The following is a 14,849-nucleotide window of genomic DNA, read 5'->3' as shown; positions in this document are numbered from 1 at the left end:
TATATAAAAATGCAAGCAAAGCACCCATGATACGATATCTGAAGGGAGGAATTGTTTTCCTTATCATTTCTGAGCTAGATGGCCTACAACATAACCTGAAATTATGAAAGTTGATGTTTGTGGTCTCGTACATAAATCAGCTGTAGATTCATTGTGCTAACTCCCTCTCTAACAACACCTGTGCAAAATGACAGCCAGTTACAGGTGTAGCTGTGGGGAAACTTTAGTCTTCTGTTAAAAATACTGATAATTAAGTGTAAATAGCTTTTATTTCCAGCACTGTTTTGGCTTTTTAGGCTAATAGTTTAAAAAAGGAGCAGCTGTGGGGGGTTGTTTGTTTGTTTGCCAGCAGGTATAACTGATTAACACAAACATCTGATCAGCAGAGCTTCCAGTCAGAGTAGAAGCATGTTTTGAAGAACACATATAATTTGGAAAATAACACTGAAGATGATGATACCCTCATTTATTTTTCATTACCAGTATTTTCAGTACAATTTTAGTTAAATCGTTTTTTTGGTTGGTTGGTTGGTTGTTTAAAAAAAAAAAAAAAAAAAAAAAAAAAAAGTATTAGGCTTACTCTTACCTGGACTAGACTGCCTTTCATAAGAGAGTATTTATTCTTTAATGAAGAATCTGAAAAGGTTTTAAAATCATTACATTTTACAGATTTTTATTTCCATTGCAGAACTAAAAAGGAGAAAAAAAGTGATTTGCAAAATCTTTCCTCCACCTATGGTCTCATCTTGATAATTCAGAGGAAAATACATACAACCTGACCTAACATAGCTAGGCAAGCTTCTCTTGTGCAGGCTGCTATAATTCTGTAAACTGCACTGAATCAGGGTCACCTGCACACAAATCATAGCAATTGCCAGTTCCATTGGGAAGAGATGTGGAGTACATACTGCAGGTAATTGCTGGGATGCACATACATTTGATCAGATGAAAACAGCAACAAAGTGTGTCAGAAAAGATGAACTGCTGTCAGCTCTCCAAACATAATTATCGCTCACTCAGTTTTGACATCCTACTTCGGATAAGAGCCATTATCTACAGCAATAAAAACAGCTGTGCAGAACACCACCACAAACCCATTTAGTAGAAATATAGACTACCAATTAAGTAGTTTTCCTTAAAATGTGGTTAAACTCTTTCCAATGCTGCAAAGCAGCTTTTGTGATCTTTTTTTCTACCATTCCTCCTAATCAGTTGTATAATCTATTAAAGGAAGTACTAGTTCTGCCCTTTACTATCTTGCATTAGATTAGAGAGAACTATTGAGAAAAACTGGGAATTTTTTCCAAAAGTGGCTTTCGTTTTAGAGGTCCCAGTTTTAGGGTGTCCAGACTCAATGAAGATCTCAGACATTTCCAGGCTGGGTATCAGCTAGAAGTTTTTTGTCAATGAGAAGTTAGCTATGATGTCTGAAATCTGCTCTCCAAATACTGGTGCATCTGAAGTGGGAGATAGTTATCTAGAATTTGACTGTCCACCTATGTAGCAAGGGTAAAAAAATCAGCATTTGGTAAGGGTTGGTCCAAAAAACCAGGAATGATTTTTCATTCCTAATATCTATGACGTTTTGCATGTGCTTCCCCATTTCAGATAAAATAATTATAAATCTTTGTTTAGATGCAGTCACTTTTATTAAGAACAATTTATTTTTCTTGTGGCTTTAAATGGGATGTGGCTTCTATTAAATGTAATTACTTGGTATTTGTTTTGAAGAGTAAATGTACAGCTTGCAATGAAGATCAGCTTCTGCATAAAAAGATGCGTAAGGAAAAGTCAGACAGTCTGATCTTCACGAGTCTGAAACTAGAAAGTGCAGAAAGGGAAAATCTACAGCTGCTTTGCATTCCCTTCCAAGCAGTGAGCAGTCTAATATCATCACTTCAGCAGTTTCCTAACCTCCCCTCTATGACTGTCATGGGTTGCTTCCAGTGTGTTTCTCTACTATGGAGGCATTTGTGTTGTGCCTTATCATTTTTTGTGTGTGTGTTTGAGCAAGGTGGGGAGAGGGGGGAGGGGGGTGGTGTTACAGGATCTACTCTTGGTTAGACAGCCTAGGTAATTTAAAGTAATTCTGTAGTGCATGTACCATGGTTTCAAGTTTACATATATTTTGAAAAGAGAATAGAAATTTCTATTTGAACTTTTTGTGTTTACCTAAACACACTAAATGAGGTGACATTTTTGGACAATCAAATGATGACACCTGGAAGGTTTGGCATTAGATTTCTTCTTTTAATTACACTGCAATGCAGCTGTCTTGAGAACAGAAGGAAAAGATACTTACCCAGTAGACACAATACTGAATAGAGGAGGTTATTCACCAGAAAGAGCAAGACCGTTCATTCTAAACAGCATCCTGTGTGCAAAATGATGACAAAAGAGAGCTGTGAACAGGTGATATGATCACCAGATTTCATTGTATAGCTCAAGACCAGTTCCTAGATGACAGTCAGAGAGAGGGTTCAGCAAACTACCCTGTATCCATAGAAAACTGTTCCTAATGAAGATCATTTACCCACCTCTGTCTGTTCACCTGTAAGTATGGGATATGACCCTACTATGACAATGTCCCAGACATGTCTAGTCAATTTAATATTCATAAAAAGAAAAGTACCAAAAGATTATCAGCAGTCCCAGAATAGATGTTTGTTGTTGTTAAGGTTCTGTCTGAATCCTAAATTTTAGCCTGACTCAAGGGGAGTTGGATGTGATGTGCTGAAAATAATTTGACATTTGTGGCTGTTCAATGGCACTAGCAGGGTTATGTATTTGCTTGACTGCCTCTGTACATCACTCAAGCTATGTCAGCTCTTACGTGTCTGATATGATATGATTTTCCTGGAAGATCTCTTGTACCACACCATGCTGTAAAACATGGTTGATAGGTGATCTGCCAAATTGTATGGTTTGAGCTACTGGTGAACAATTTACTCAGACATTCAATTTTCTACATTCCTAATGGATTCAATGAGATGGAAAGAGCGAGAAAGAAATAGCTATTTCTCTAACAGTAAATTAAACCTCTTATTCTGAATATTAAAGATATGTATTTCTGAATTCTATCTTCAACTAGAATAATTGATTTTACACAAATGTTCAGAAGGAAAATGGTCTTTGTTTTCTAAATCATTAGCAGTGCAGGAACAATAGGTTTGTTAAAATACTCTGAAATAGCATGGAGAGGACCATGGCTGAGACCAGTTATTCCCATTGTGGATGATCTATTCGTTCCTTGGGGTACACCCTATATTTTGTTAGACAGGGCTAACCAGCCTTTGAGGCTACAGATTTCCTGCATCTTAAGGGCCAGACTGTGCTCCTAAGTACATCATGAAGTCCTCTAGTGTCAGTTTTGGAAGCAAGAAGACCAAGATTCTTAAAAGAGCTTTGCTCTCCTGGAGGCCTGAAAGGAGGTCTGAGTTTTTGAAGAATCAGCTGATGTTCCTGTGGGAGCTGTGCACAGCTGAACCATAAAACTCAGTTCTAAATGAAAAGGCTTTATATCCAGGAGGTTATACTTAGAAAAATAGCTGCTTTCACATTTAACAAACCAGGGATGGGTGGGGTGAAACACCCCTCTTAATCAGCACAGTCTGTGCTTGACTAAATTTACTATCAATAAACAACACCCCTTTTTCTCTCCCTGTCTTCTCAGGTATATGCTATATTCCTAACTTTCAGTAAATTATGTATATTTGGATCAGATAAAAGAATTAACACTCACTCCAGCTGTGAGCAGCAATAAAACAGATGTTGTACAATTGGAGAATGTAGAGGATCAGGAACAGATGAGCTTTCTGGAATATCAAGGCAGCAGTTTGGGCACTTTTGTGGGCCAGGTAGGTCTCCAATAAACTTTGATGAAGAAGTACTCATAATCTAAAACAAACACACATTGTCATTTAGCAGAGTCCCAGGAGAAGTCAGATGGAGTGAACATGGGAAATAAGAAAACTCTTTACAAGGTGGTTTAACAATAAAGCAGCAATGATTTTGGTTAATGAGTTGGCAGCAGTGCCAACTATGAATACTCACGTGCTTCCTCTCCCTGTGGAGACTGTGCTGTGAACTCAATCAGACAACTGCTCTAGATAGGAAAATCACTGCCAACACCAAGTGTTTGTTTTTTAAGTTGGCCAAGTTCCCTGATACAGTTCACAGTAGGGTCCCACAAATAATTGATCTGGCACGATAAAGAAGAAGCTGTGCTGAGGGATCAAGGTGGGCAAGAGGCAGCACAGAGATACAGGTACTTACTAGTTTTGCTGCCAAGAGCTTTGATTCATAAAATCATGGTCTCAGCTGGAGATAGAGGCTTGCTACAGCCCAGCAGTGAGAGAGTGCTGGAGTCTGTACTGCCACATGTTCTTGTTCTACACAAAGTAGAGCATTTTGGTCTCAAATCCCACACTTCTCATGCAACCCTCAGCTCATTTCTGGTGATCAGTTCTTAAAAAAAAAAAACATAAATTATTTCCCCTCTATGTAACCTAGGAAAGGGGAAGGGAAAATGGGGAGATTTCTGAGACGTTAGGTACAAAATCCAACCTTGTGGCAAGCTGCTATTTTTAGTTAAACAACTAATTATGAATCAAAATGCTTCTCCAAACCTAATTAACCAATAATAATTACCATAGCAACCAGTTCTTTATGTGGCTCATTCTGAAAACACTCTTAAAGTAGCACAACAGCTTTACTTTCCTAGTTTTCCCAAAACAGCCAAGAACCACTCTAATCTGCTATTGAAGCCAATCCTAAATTAGAAAAACAAATAGGAAAAGAATTAAATAATTTCCCACAGGCTCATTTCAGGAATTAATGAAATTTCTGTTCTTTAGTGTTAATCTTTCTTGAGAATGTCCAGCTAGAGATTATGTAGAAAATAATTTCTTTAATTTTCATATGTGTTTTGGTGAGATTAGCCCCAACACTGTTTTGTTTCTATACAGAAGAAAAAAAAAATCACCTGCTAAGAAGCTTAATATTAGGTTTATTTCTGCAGAGCATACTAGTTTTATTTGTTTGTTTGTTTTCTTCTGTCTGCACTTGGGGTGATAACACAGAAATTCAGTGTTCCTGCACATTTCAGATTTTTTTCCTAGGCTTTTTCAGCTTTCTCTCCTCCATCTCCACTGTGCTTTCCATATAGATGTATGCTACCTTTGGCTGAACTATTCATGATAAAGATTCTCTGTGGTAGTGACTCTTTTTTAGGGTTAGCTGACTGTCAACATATTTCCAATCTTTTGGATTTGTTGAATATTGATTATTTACTGCACCTTAGGTTAAGAGCTCTTTGGAAGTGCTGAGCTTAGTCAGGCACTATGCACTGCAGAAATGTCTATTACTGGCAGGTCTCAGAAAGCACTGAATTAGGAGACCCTACAGCAGACCTTATTGATTTAAATTCCCTGATGGACAAAAGCACTTTTTCAACGAGGAAGCACATGGCAGAATTCAAACACACATCAGTTATGATTTTTGAAGATCTAAAACTTTTTGACATTTGCAAACTCCTCCCTAACTCACTCTCTGAGTATACACTCCTGGAAACAGTCATAAACTCCAAATCAAGACAAACTCAACTAGTTTCTCTTAACAGAAATGCCTACTAAATGCTGTTTTTATGCATAACCCAGCTCTGCTCTCAACAGCTCAGACAAACTCCCTCACCAGTACCCTTCTGAATTTCCAGTTCCCTGAACTACATTCAGTTCTGTTGTGATAATCTTTCTGTGTCTGGGATTCACCTACCACTTCACAACAGTCTTTTGAGCTCCTTCACTGTCTTTTTAATGATTTCTCCATCCCTGTTCCCTATACTGTACCTACTTTGATTAATACTTCCACCTGACCAGCTGTGTCCAGTGCCTTTTAATTGTTTCTTTGCCTGAGATCTGGTTGTTCCCAAATTCACTCTAAATATTATCTTGTTTTCAGCTACTCCAGCAAAACCCTTTTCATACAATCACAAATATAGATGAATTGGTCAGAACCATGTGTACTGTCAAATTTAAGTTTAAACTTGTCTGACCTGCATTTTCTCCTTTCGTTGCCTTTGTTTTTGTTTGTTTGTTTGTTTTTGTTTTTGTTTTTGTTTTTCACATCAACTTTGCAAAGTGCCCTAAGGTGCCTCTATGAAGGATACTTTATAAATGTAAATTTGATTTGACAAGTGATTTCTCTGTGAACTAAACTTTTAATTACCTCCTCTGAGAAATGTGGAAAGCAAAGTTTTAGAGTAATATTTTTATGGCTATTTCTAACCACCTGCATGATCTTCTCAAGTAACTTTCTTTATCTGTATTCATCGTGCTTTCAGTCATGTGCAACCGCAGGTTCAGCATGGACAGTGCAGGTCCTGTTACACAAATATTCCCAAGCAGCATGGTGATGGATACTCTTTTTGTCTGCAATTTATAATATATATGAGAAGCAGACCTCCCAGAGCTCTATTTAACATCAAAATGTATCACTCATGGCTTTTAAGATTACCTGATATTTCTGCTATAGCTACTTATTTGAGTCCTGTGCAAGGTAAAAATGTACTAAAGGAATTTTAAATGTGAAAACATTTTCCCTTTTTTCACCCTATACCTCAGCTTTCCTACTGTGTGAGCGTTAATTATCTTCAGGTCAGTCAAAAAGATCTGAAACAGCACGCATCTTATAAAATCATAGTGTACCGTGGACTGTGGCCCTGATATGCAAAAGAAAATCCTACAAGGCTTCTGGAAATGACCACTGTAAACAGCAAGAGAAAGGAGTGACAACAAAAGACTCAAGTCTTTTATGGATTTATTTTTATATTTTAAAAATTATTATCATTTTTATTAAGAAGAGACACAGACTGACATTTTTGCAAGGCAGAGCAGTTTCCTCTTTAGATTTGTTTCAGTCAGATGACTATGTGTAAGAAAAGCAAATTCTGCCTCTGCAGTTTTACCTGTAGCATGTTTTCCTTAATTCCCTTTGTCCAAATCAAATTATGTACTCATGAAATCTAATTGAAGGCCAAATTCTACTGCATTTGCTCTAAGGAGATCTGCTGAAGCGAGTGGAACTAGTCTTGAGTATTAGCAGAGACAGGTGACTGAACTAGGCTCATGTGGATGTTACAATTGAATTTGCAAATAAACAAGAATACCCTGACACTAGACTTCTGATTGTTTGTTTTTGTCACCCTAAACCCTAGCTTTCCTAGTGTGTGTGCACAGATTATCTTCAGGTTGGTCAAAATCATATGAAATGTTGACTTCTCCAGCCACCCACAGCTGAGTTCAGTTGTGCTGAACAATGCAATCCAAACTGGTCTTATCTCATGTCAACCCGTCATACACTTACTAGAAGCCTGTGGAAAAAAAGGAGTTATCTCATGGGTTGAATTACTGTATTTTCTGTTTTATAGTGGAGCAAAGGTAGAAAGTGTTGAGTGGAAACTGGCTGGTCTCAGGCACATTATCTCTAGACAAACAGGGTAATGTGGAAGAAAGGAAAAAAAATAGTAGAGAGGTGGAATTGTGAAAAACACAGTGAGGCTAAATACTCTTGAATTCCTCCCTCTTTTAAAGAAAAGGCTGAGAGAAGGTATGATATAACTCAGTAAAATCAGGTAAGTTGAAAGGAAGATGAATTGGGAATGATTAGTCACTGTTTCTCGTATTAAAAACATGATGCGGCACTCAAAGAAATGATAGGGACGCAAATTAAAGAAAAATAAAGGAAGCATATTTATCACAAAGTGCCTAATTAAATTGTAGAAATCTTTGTCATCAGATGCCATAAGGGCCAAAGGTATAATTAGCTTCAGAAAGAAATCAGAGAAAAATGCACATGGTAGATCTACCGGGGGCTGTTGAGCAGATGGATGGAGTATGCCACCTCCAGCTCAAAGGTGCTGTAAACCACAGGATCCTGGAAGCTAGAAAGATGCAAAGATCATGCTAATCAAGCCTTATTTCTCAAAAGCTTTGCCTAGATGTCTATTATTGGCAAAGGTTAAACAGAACTTCAGCTGGAGCCAGGATATGCATACTCATTTAATCAAGGCATATAAATTGTAAATGAATTCCCTGCACTATCCTAGAACAATGCTCCAGATTCAGAAATATAGGAATGCATAAAGCTGAAGTTTCTGCCAAATGCATTTAGTCTGATATCAAATCTCACTTCTGTAGCCCGCATGAATGTGAGGAACGAGACTTGCAGTTCTTAGGCACAGCATCACAATGAGATTAGGGAGCTTTGCTAAATGTTTTCTATTGGAAGAAGCAAGATGGATTTCAGGGCAACTGATTATAAGATAACACTACAAAAATGCAATTTCTAGACCATGACCCATAGACCATAAGAATAAAATATTTTCTTCTTATTCAACAACTACACGGATTTTACAAAACAAAACAAAACAACAACAAAACACAACAATAACAAAAACAACAACAAAAACACAAAAATAACCTCTACTACACCTGCACCTTCTACAAGGAATGACTGTAGATTTTATATAGGCATCAGTGAAGAAAAGGTTTATGTACACAGACACAGGCTATGAAAGCATTTGGTTATGCTTTCAGCTTACCTTGTTGGATGGTTCAGGATTCAGATTGTGCAAGCTTGTGCTTTGACTTCAGCTGAAAATGAATTTATTTAATTTGGTTAATAATAACAGAATAACTATTATTACTGATAGTAATTCTTAGCTAAATGACACTCTTTGTTTTCCTTAATATGGCTTTGCACTCAAACTAAACCATGAAACAAATCACAAAGTTGCTTCTACAGAAAAGACAGTGCAAAAACAAATTGTTAATTATGTTTGTAATCATTCTTGACTATAGCCCTGTGAGTCAGTTCTTGGAAACATCATTTGTGGTTCAACTAGAGTTTAATGCCCCCAAATACTGTATCTTTCTTCCTCGAGGCAGAGAGAATTTTATATGTTTGATGCCGTTAATTAAGATCCAGGGGATTCTTCTATGAAAACTTTCCTAACCATTTAGTTTTACAGCCAACATGACTGCAGAGCAGTCATTCTCTCTCCTATTTTTTTAAACTGATATTGTTATTTCTGTTGCCTGATAAAATCCTGCTTGTTGTTCATTGCAGATAGCGGCTCAAGCAGTGTTATTTATGTGTATGAACACTGCAGGAATCTTCATTAGCTACCTATCAGACAGAGCACAACGTCAAGCCTTCCTGGAGACCAGAAGATGTGTAGAAGCCAGACTGAGGCTTGAGACAGAAAACCAGCGTCAGGTATTGGAGAAATATTCTTATTTTTGTATTAACTGGAATTGATAATTGAAAAAGACCAAGCTGCTCTCTCATTTGTAACCTTACTGATTCCAGTGTGATACAACCTGATTTGTGCAGGTTAAGTGAGATGATTGTTGTTATTTTGCTGCTGTGTATCGATCTGATATGACATTTTAAAGATTTTCTTTGAGAAATCAGGTGAATAGTGAATGGCTGGCTGGTCATTGTCATTTCGCCTCACAAGAAGAAGGGGCCATCATGTGAAACAATAGCTCACAGGTGTTAAAAAAACATTTCTTTACACAAGTGAGATTAAACTGCAAAACTAGATTTTTCAGCATGTTTTGGATATAAAAAGTTCATATCAGTTGAACTAAGTTCATGGAAGAAAACCCTGCCTGGGCAAAGAAAATCCTAAAACATCCTTTGTCTCACAGATCAGTTTTTGGAGCTGTGATGCCCCTACAGGGAAGTATCACTCTATTCTTAAACTCTTCTGAGATCTCCTTTTGGTCACTGTGTGCAATAGCATACTTGACTAGGTGAACATTTGGTCAAAGCTGGTGCAATTGTTCTTAAGTACATCATCATTTCCAAAATAGAACTGAGGCATCCATTAAAAGGAAGTTTGCTGCTTATTAATTTGTAACAAGGCAGCAGAAATTATATTTAGTGTTATGCATATTTTGCATTCCTACTGAAATATCAGAAGAAGGTTCACATGTTATTTTAGAAGTTGCATTGAGATCAAAATACAGCCAAAATACATACAAAATATATAGTGTTACACTACTCTTTCTTTCTCAAAAGAATTTATGTTGTCCTCCTGTATGGACATGTGTATTATAAAGATATCATAAAGATATCCAGGAAGATGTCATGTTTTAGACTTTACATGAGAACTGAAGGAATGCCTGTGCAGGGTGATGCCGGTTATCTATCTCAGAAAGTCTCTCCAGCTGTTGCTGACTAGGAAGTCTTTGAGGGAAAGCTGGACTCTCTCTAGAATAATCTGTTCTCATTTTAACTGTAGGACTAGGACTACGTTTTTGTGGTTTATGGATTTTGCGGGCTTTTTTTTTTTAATCTCTCTTCTTGTCTAATCTTTAGTAAACTAACATTTTGTAAGGTTTACTTTCATCATTGTTTCCTAGAGTTCATTGTAAAATTATTTAGAAAACACCATCAGAAAATTCCCCTGCTCCAGATGATTCTGAGGATTTTCCATTAGAATTATTTTGTTTTCTCAGGGAAAATGAAATTTCTATGAAGAAAATATTTTTTCCTGAGAAATTCAATTTTGCTGAAATGTTATTTCCTATTAGGAAAATGAAGACAAGATACTTCCATTTCAAAGGGTTTTAAAAACAAACACACACACATACACAGAGGTTTCTTTCAGTGTGGCTGAAAGTAGGGGTTGAATCTAAATATTTGCTTCTAATCTGTGCATTTTGTCTTGGCCCAGTGTTTTGCAAGGTTTTGGAGCTGAGTTGTTTCCTGAGGGCAGAACTTCCTGCAGAGTCACTTTTCTGCGGTTGAGACTCACCTATAACCAAAAAAAGTAGTGTGCTATAGGCATCATATGACTGGAAATGCAAATATAGCCTGGCCCTAAATAGAAAACACAGACATCTGGTCACTAAATCAAAGAGATCTAAAATTCAAATTAATGATAAACTAACCCCAAAATTAGGTACAAAATATTTTGATATACTTCCAATAACTCTGTTGGAACGTTTTATTATGAACATCTATATATAAATATATTTTGTATATTACATAATATAATGTATTTATACTATATATTCCATATTCTATATTATACTTTATATAGTAATGCAAAAGAAAATCTGAAAAGTACATATATTATATTGATACATTTTGAATGTATATAGAATCATAAAATCATAGAATGGTTACAGTTGGAAAATACCTCTAAAATCACCCGGTCCAACTACCCCCCTACTATCAATGTTACCCACTAAACCACGTTCCTAAGTAACACATACAACCTTAAACATCCCCAGGGATGGTGACACCACCATCTCCCTGGATGACCTATTCCAATGCCTAACCACTCTTTCTGAGAAGAAATTTCTCCTAATTTTCATCCTGAAAGTATTGTATAATATGCAATATATACACACGTATATATGTTACAGATATTATACACACACACATAATATTTTATATACAAAATATCCCCATTTGTATTTGGGACAACAATAAAATGAAATATTCAAATTTCTTGAGGAATGGAGACTTTTTCCCTCCAATTTCTTTTTTCCCTTTGCTTCTGAAATAGTGGCTCATTTAAGCAATTTTTAAACATATCTTCTTTAAGATGACTGTCAATGTCACACATTGGCTGGCTGCTTTTTTGAGCAGATTGATCATGCTCACTTGATCGGTACCATGGGCAGTGATCCAAGGACTGCTAGCATTTTTTCTTTATCTTCAAGACATTTATTTCATGATACAGGGGATCTGTAGTTTTTATCACGCATGACTATAAAAATTATATTGCTTGTTCATGTACATTTTAGAAAGGATTAAATCCTGATAAAGTTTAATAAATTCATTATATGACTTTCCAGTGAACATATATGATATAGGAGTGGGGGTGGGGAGAGTGCACAGGCCAATAGCTGTCATGTGGCTTATGAAATTTTCTACAAATAAGGAGCTAAAAATGTGGTAAGTAAATAGAAGTATAGTTATTTGTGCAGTTCTTCCAGATAACATTCCAGGAGTCACAATATAACTTTAAAGTAAGAAAAAAATAAATAAAAAGCAGAAGGTATGAATGAAATATTTCCTCCTTATTCAATAACTGCATGGGCTTTTAAATATATATATATATATATTTAAAAACCAGATGGCTAAAATTTTAGCTAATATTCAATAAGGAATGGGATATGGTTTAGTGGGGACTGCTAGCGTTAGGTCAGAGGTTGGACTCGATGATCTTGAGGTCTCTTACAACCTAGAAATTCTGTGATTCTGTGGTTCTGTGTTAAAGAGGAGAAACAATAAGAAAACAAACATTCTCTTTTAATTTTGAAGAGACTATTTTCTTTTGACATAAGTGTTATAAACTATTTTCATTATTGTTATCAATAGGTCCTCAAAAGTAGATATTCTCAAAGTTACACACTGGTTTTCCCATAACTGCAAGAAATTTCATCCTTAATATGACTGAAAACCTGAAATCCATTCCTCCTCTGTTTCTCATTATTTATTTCTCCTCTGCTTCTCATAAGCTGTCTAAACTTAAGGTTTCTTACACGAAGGTCAAGCTTCTTGTTGCTTTCATTGGTGGTACTGTTTCCTTTTTTGGTAATAGGTGGCATAATTACAATCTCTCAAGTTTTGTTTCCACCCAATATGTCATACATAACATGTCATATGAAGTATGACAAGTTGCAAGATAGGTCCCATATGGTCTGGTTTTGTACTAACTTGGTTTAAAACATAAGACCAGCTAAGGAAAAAAACATGAGTCAAAAAAAAAAAAAAAAAAAAAAAAAAAAAGGAATATTATATACTTTCATAAGTATTTGCATAGGAAAACTTTTTTTTTTTTTTTTTTCTTTTTCCAATTGTAAAGCTCATATAAATACTTCAGGCATTACTGTACATTGAGAAAACTAAAAAATCATTTCTGTGCTCTCGAAATGACCCCTCAATATACCTTATATTTATCATCTCTTATTATCCATCATTCTAATAACTTTAAATGTTATTGTTATCATTATTCAGCATTACATAATGCCTAAAAGATTCAGTTATGGAAAGTCATCAGTTTTGTGGCAAATGTTTTATAATTTATATTTTAGAGGCAAGAGAGTTTTAGAGCCAATATACACATGAAGGTGTACAAGAAATTAGAACTGCTCAGTAGGGACCTGCTTGGGATTCAGGGATTTTTAAGAATTCCCTAATGTACGTGCAGATTTCCTGGAATACAAATATAAAGTTTGTAACATATTACCTTCTGTCTTGTGGTGGAAAGCAAGAGATGATGTTCTGTATTTCCCAATGATTTTCATCTTGAGAAGCTGAATTATTTTTCAGTGGAAATAATAGTCTCATTCTTTCATTTCTCATTTGCTTTTTTTGTGGACTGCATTGAAAATAGAAGTTAAAGCCACCATAATCATAGTTTGTCCAACTATGGGGAAATAATGCTTTTTGTTTGTTTTCTTGTTTGTGCATTCTGAGCTGAAATTTTGACAGATGTGATTTTTGTTTGTTTCTTTTGTTTTGTTTTCCCACTGTCATTTTCCATTGGCCTGCAATCTCTTTCTTTTTTAGGGTTTCAGGACTTACAGACTCCTGGCTCTGTTTCAATATGGCTATGTGTTTTTTTTCCAGTTTGATGGTCCAAGTAATTTTGCTCTGGAGAAAACTCTATATGCCACATTATGCCCTCAACCATACAGCTGTAATTATAGATTCACTCCATTGATTCACCCATTGTTCATAGAAAATATCTTCAGGTGCAAGTTTAGCTTTCAGGTTGATTCATTTACTGCACAGGAGGAAGAGGGTGAAGTGTAGTCCTGTATGAAAGGAAAGATTCATAAAGAGAGTTTTTTCAAAGCTCTTAAGTGACTTAAATTCTAGCTTGCATGTTTCCAAAACTCTATACAATTAAGCATTATAATCTTTTCTGTTCCATCCTTCCTTTCCTATCATTCCATCAATTGCTGTTATTCTCAACAAGACTTTTCAGTAAAATTTTCAGAAACATTTCAGAAAGTTCAGAGTTTCAGTCATATTTTCAAGATTAACTACTTCACTGAGGATCTGTTTTTTGTTTTGGTTTGGTTTTGAATTTTTAAGCAATTGAGGTTGTTAATAAAAACATATTAGCAGTTTCAACAGTAATGTGTTTCCTAAATCTAATCACTATTATAATAAAGTGAATTGTACCTTGGATACAAAAGAGAATTACTCCAGCATTCATTGCTAACAATGTTTATGCACTTAGATACAGTAATATCTAAGTGATAACACGTGGAAATCTCAGCACTCCGTGAAACTGAGGGAACACATCTGTCCCCTGCTTTCTCTATTTTCATTTCAAAATTATAATTTTGGTGAAGATTTAAAATATCTTACAGCTTGGTTTAGTTGAATGAGACTCCACTGCCAATGACTACCAGAAAAACTGTACCATAGAAAGACAGAAGGATTAGAGAAACAAGAAAAGAAGGCAGAAAGATAACAAGATATTATGTTGTAAAAACAGTCTCAGTTTACCAGCTATGGACTAAACCATTAATTTAAATATTTTCTAATGAAATGAAGCTACCTGTTTGTGTTTAAGATACATAGTTATATCAAACAGCCAAAAACAGCATCCATAAAATATCCTCCAATTTTGTTTTCACCACATGGTAATTATGTATAAATGAAGAATGTGAGGTTCTCAGTTTTGTTGAATCAATTTTTTTTCAAGGACATCATCACTTACCATTACCTGTTTAAAAAATTGGTTCAATATTTTTATTTGGTATCTCTGCATTTCAAAAAGGTTTACACTCAGTGCAGTGTTTTGTTAA

At 35.6% G+C, this 14,849-nt stretch overlaps 1 protein-coding gene across 1 annotated transcript in view; it reads left to right on the top strand.

Moving 5' to 3' along the window:
- ADCY8 (adenylate cyclase 8) overlaps positions 1-14,849 on the top strand; it is a 123,281-nt gene that overhangs the window by 17,580 nt on the left and 90,852 nt on the right. Inside the window, exon 2 of the mRNA XM_082755464.1 lies at positions 9,127-9,276. Within this exon, the coding sequence (XP_082611590.1) occupies positions 9,127-9,276 (150 nt within the window). The remainder of the gene's footprint in view (positions 1-9,126; positions 9,277-14,849) is intronic.

This window comes from Aythya marila (genome assembly GCF_965140915.1).
Source record: "Aythya marila genome assembly, chromosome: 2".
Taxonomy (NCBI): Eukaryota; Metazoa; Chordata; class Aves; order Anseriformes; family Anatidae; genus Aythya; species Aythya marila.
Note: the sequence above shows the minus strand (reverse complement) of the source record. Positions and strands in the feature narration are given on the sequence as shown.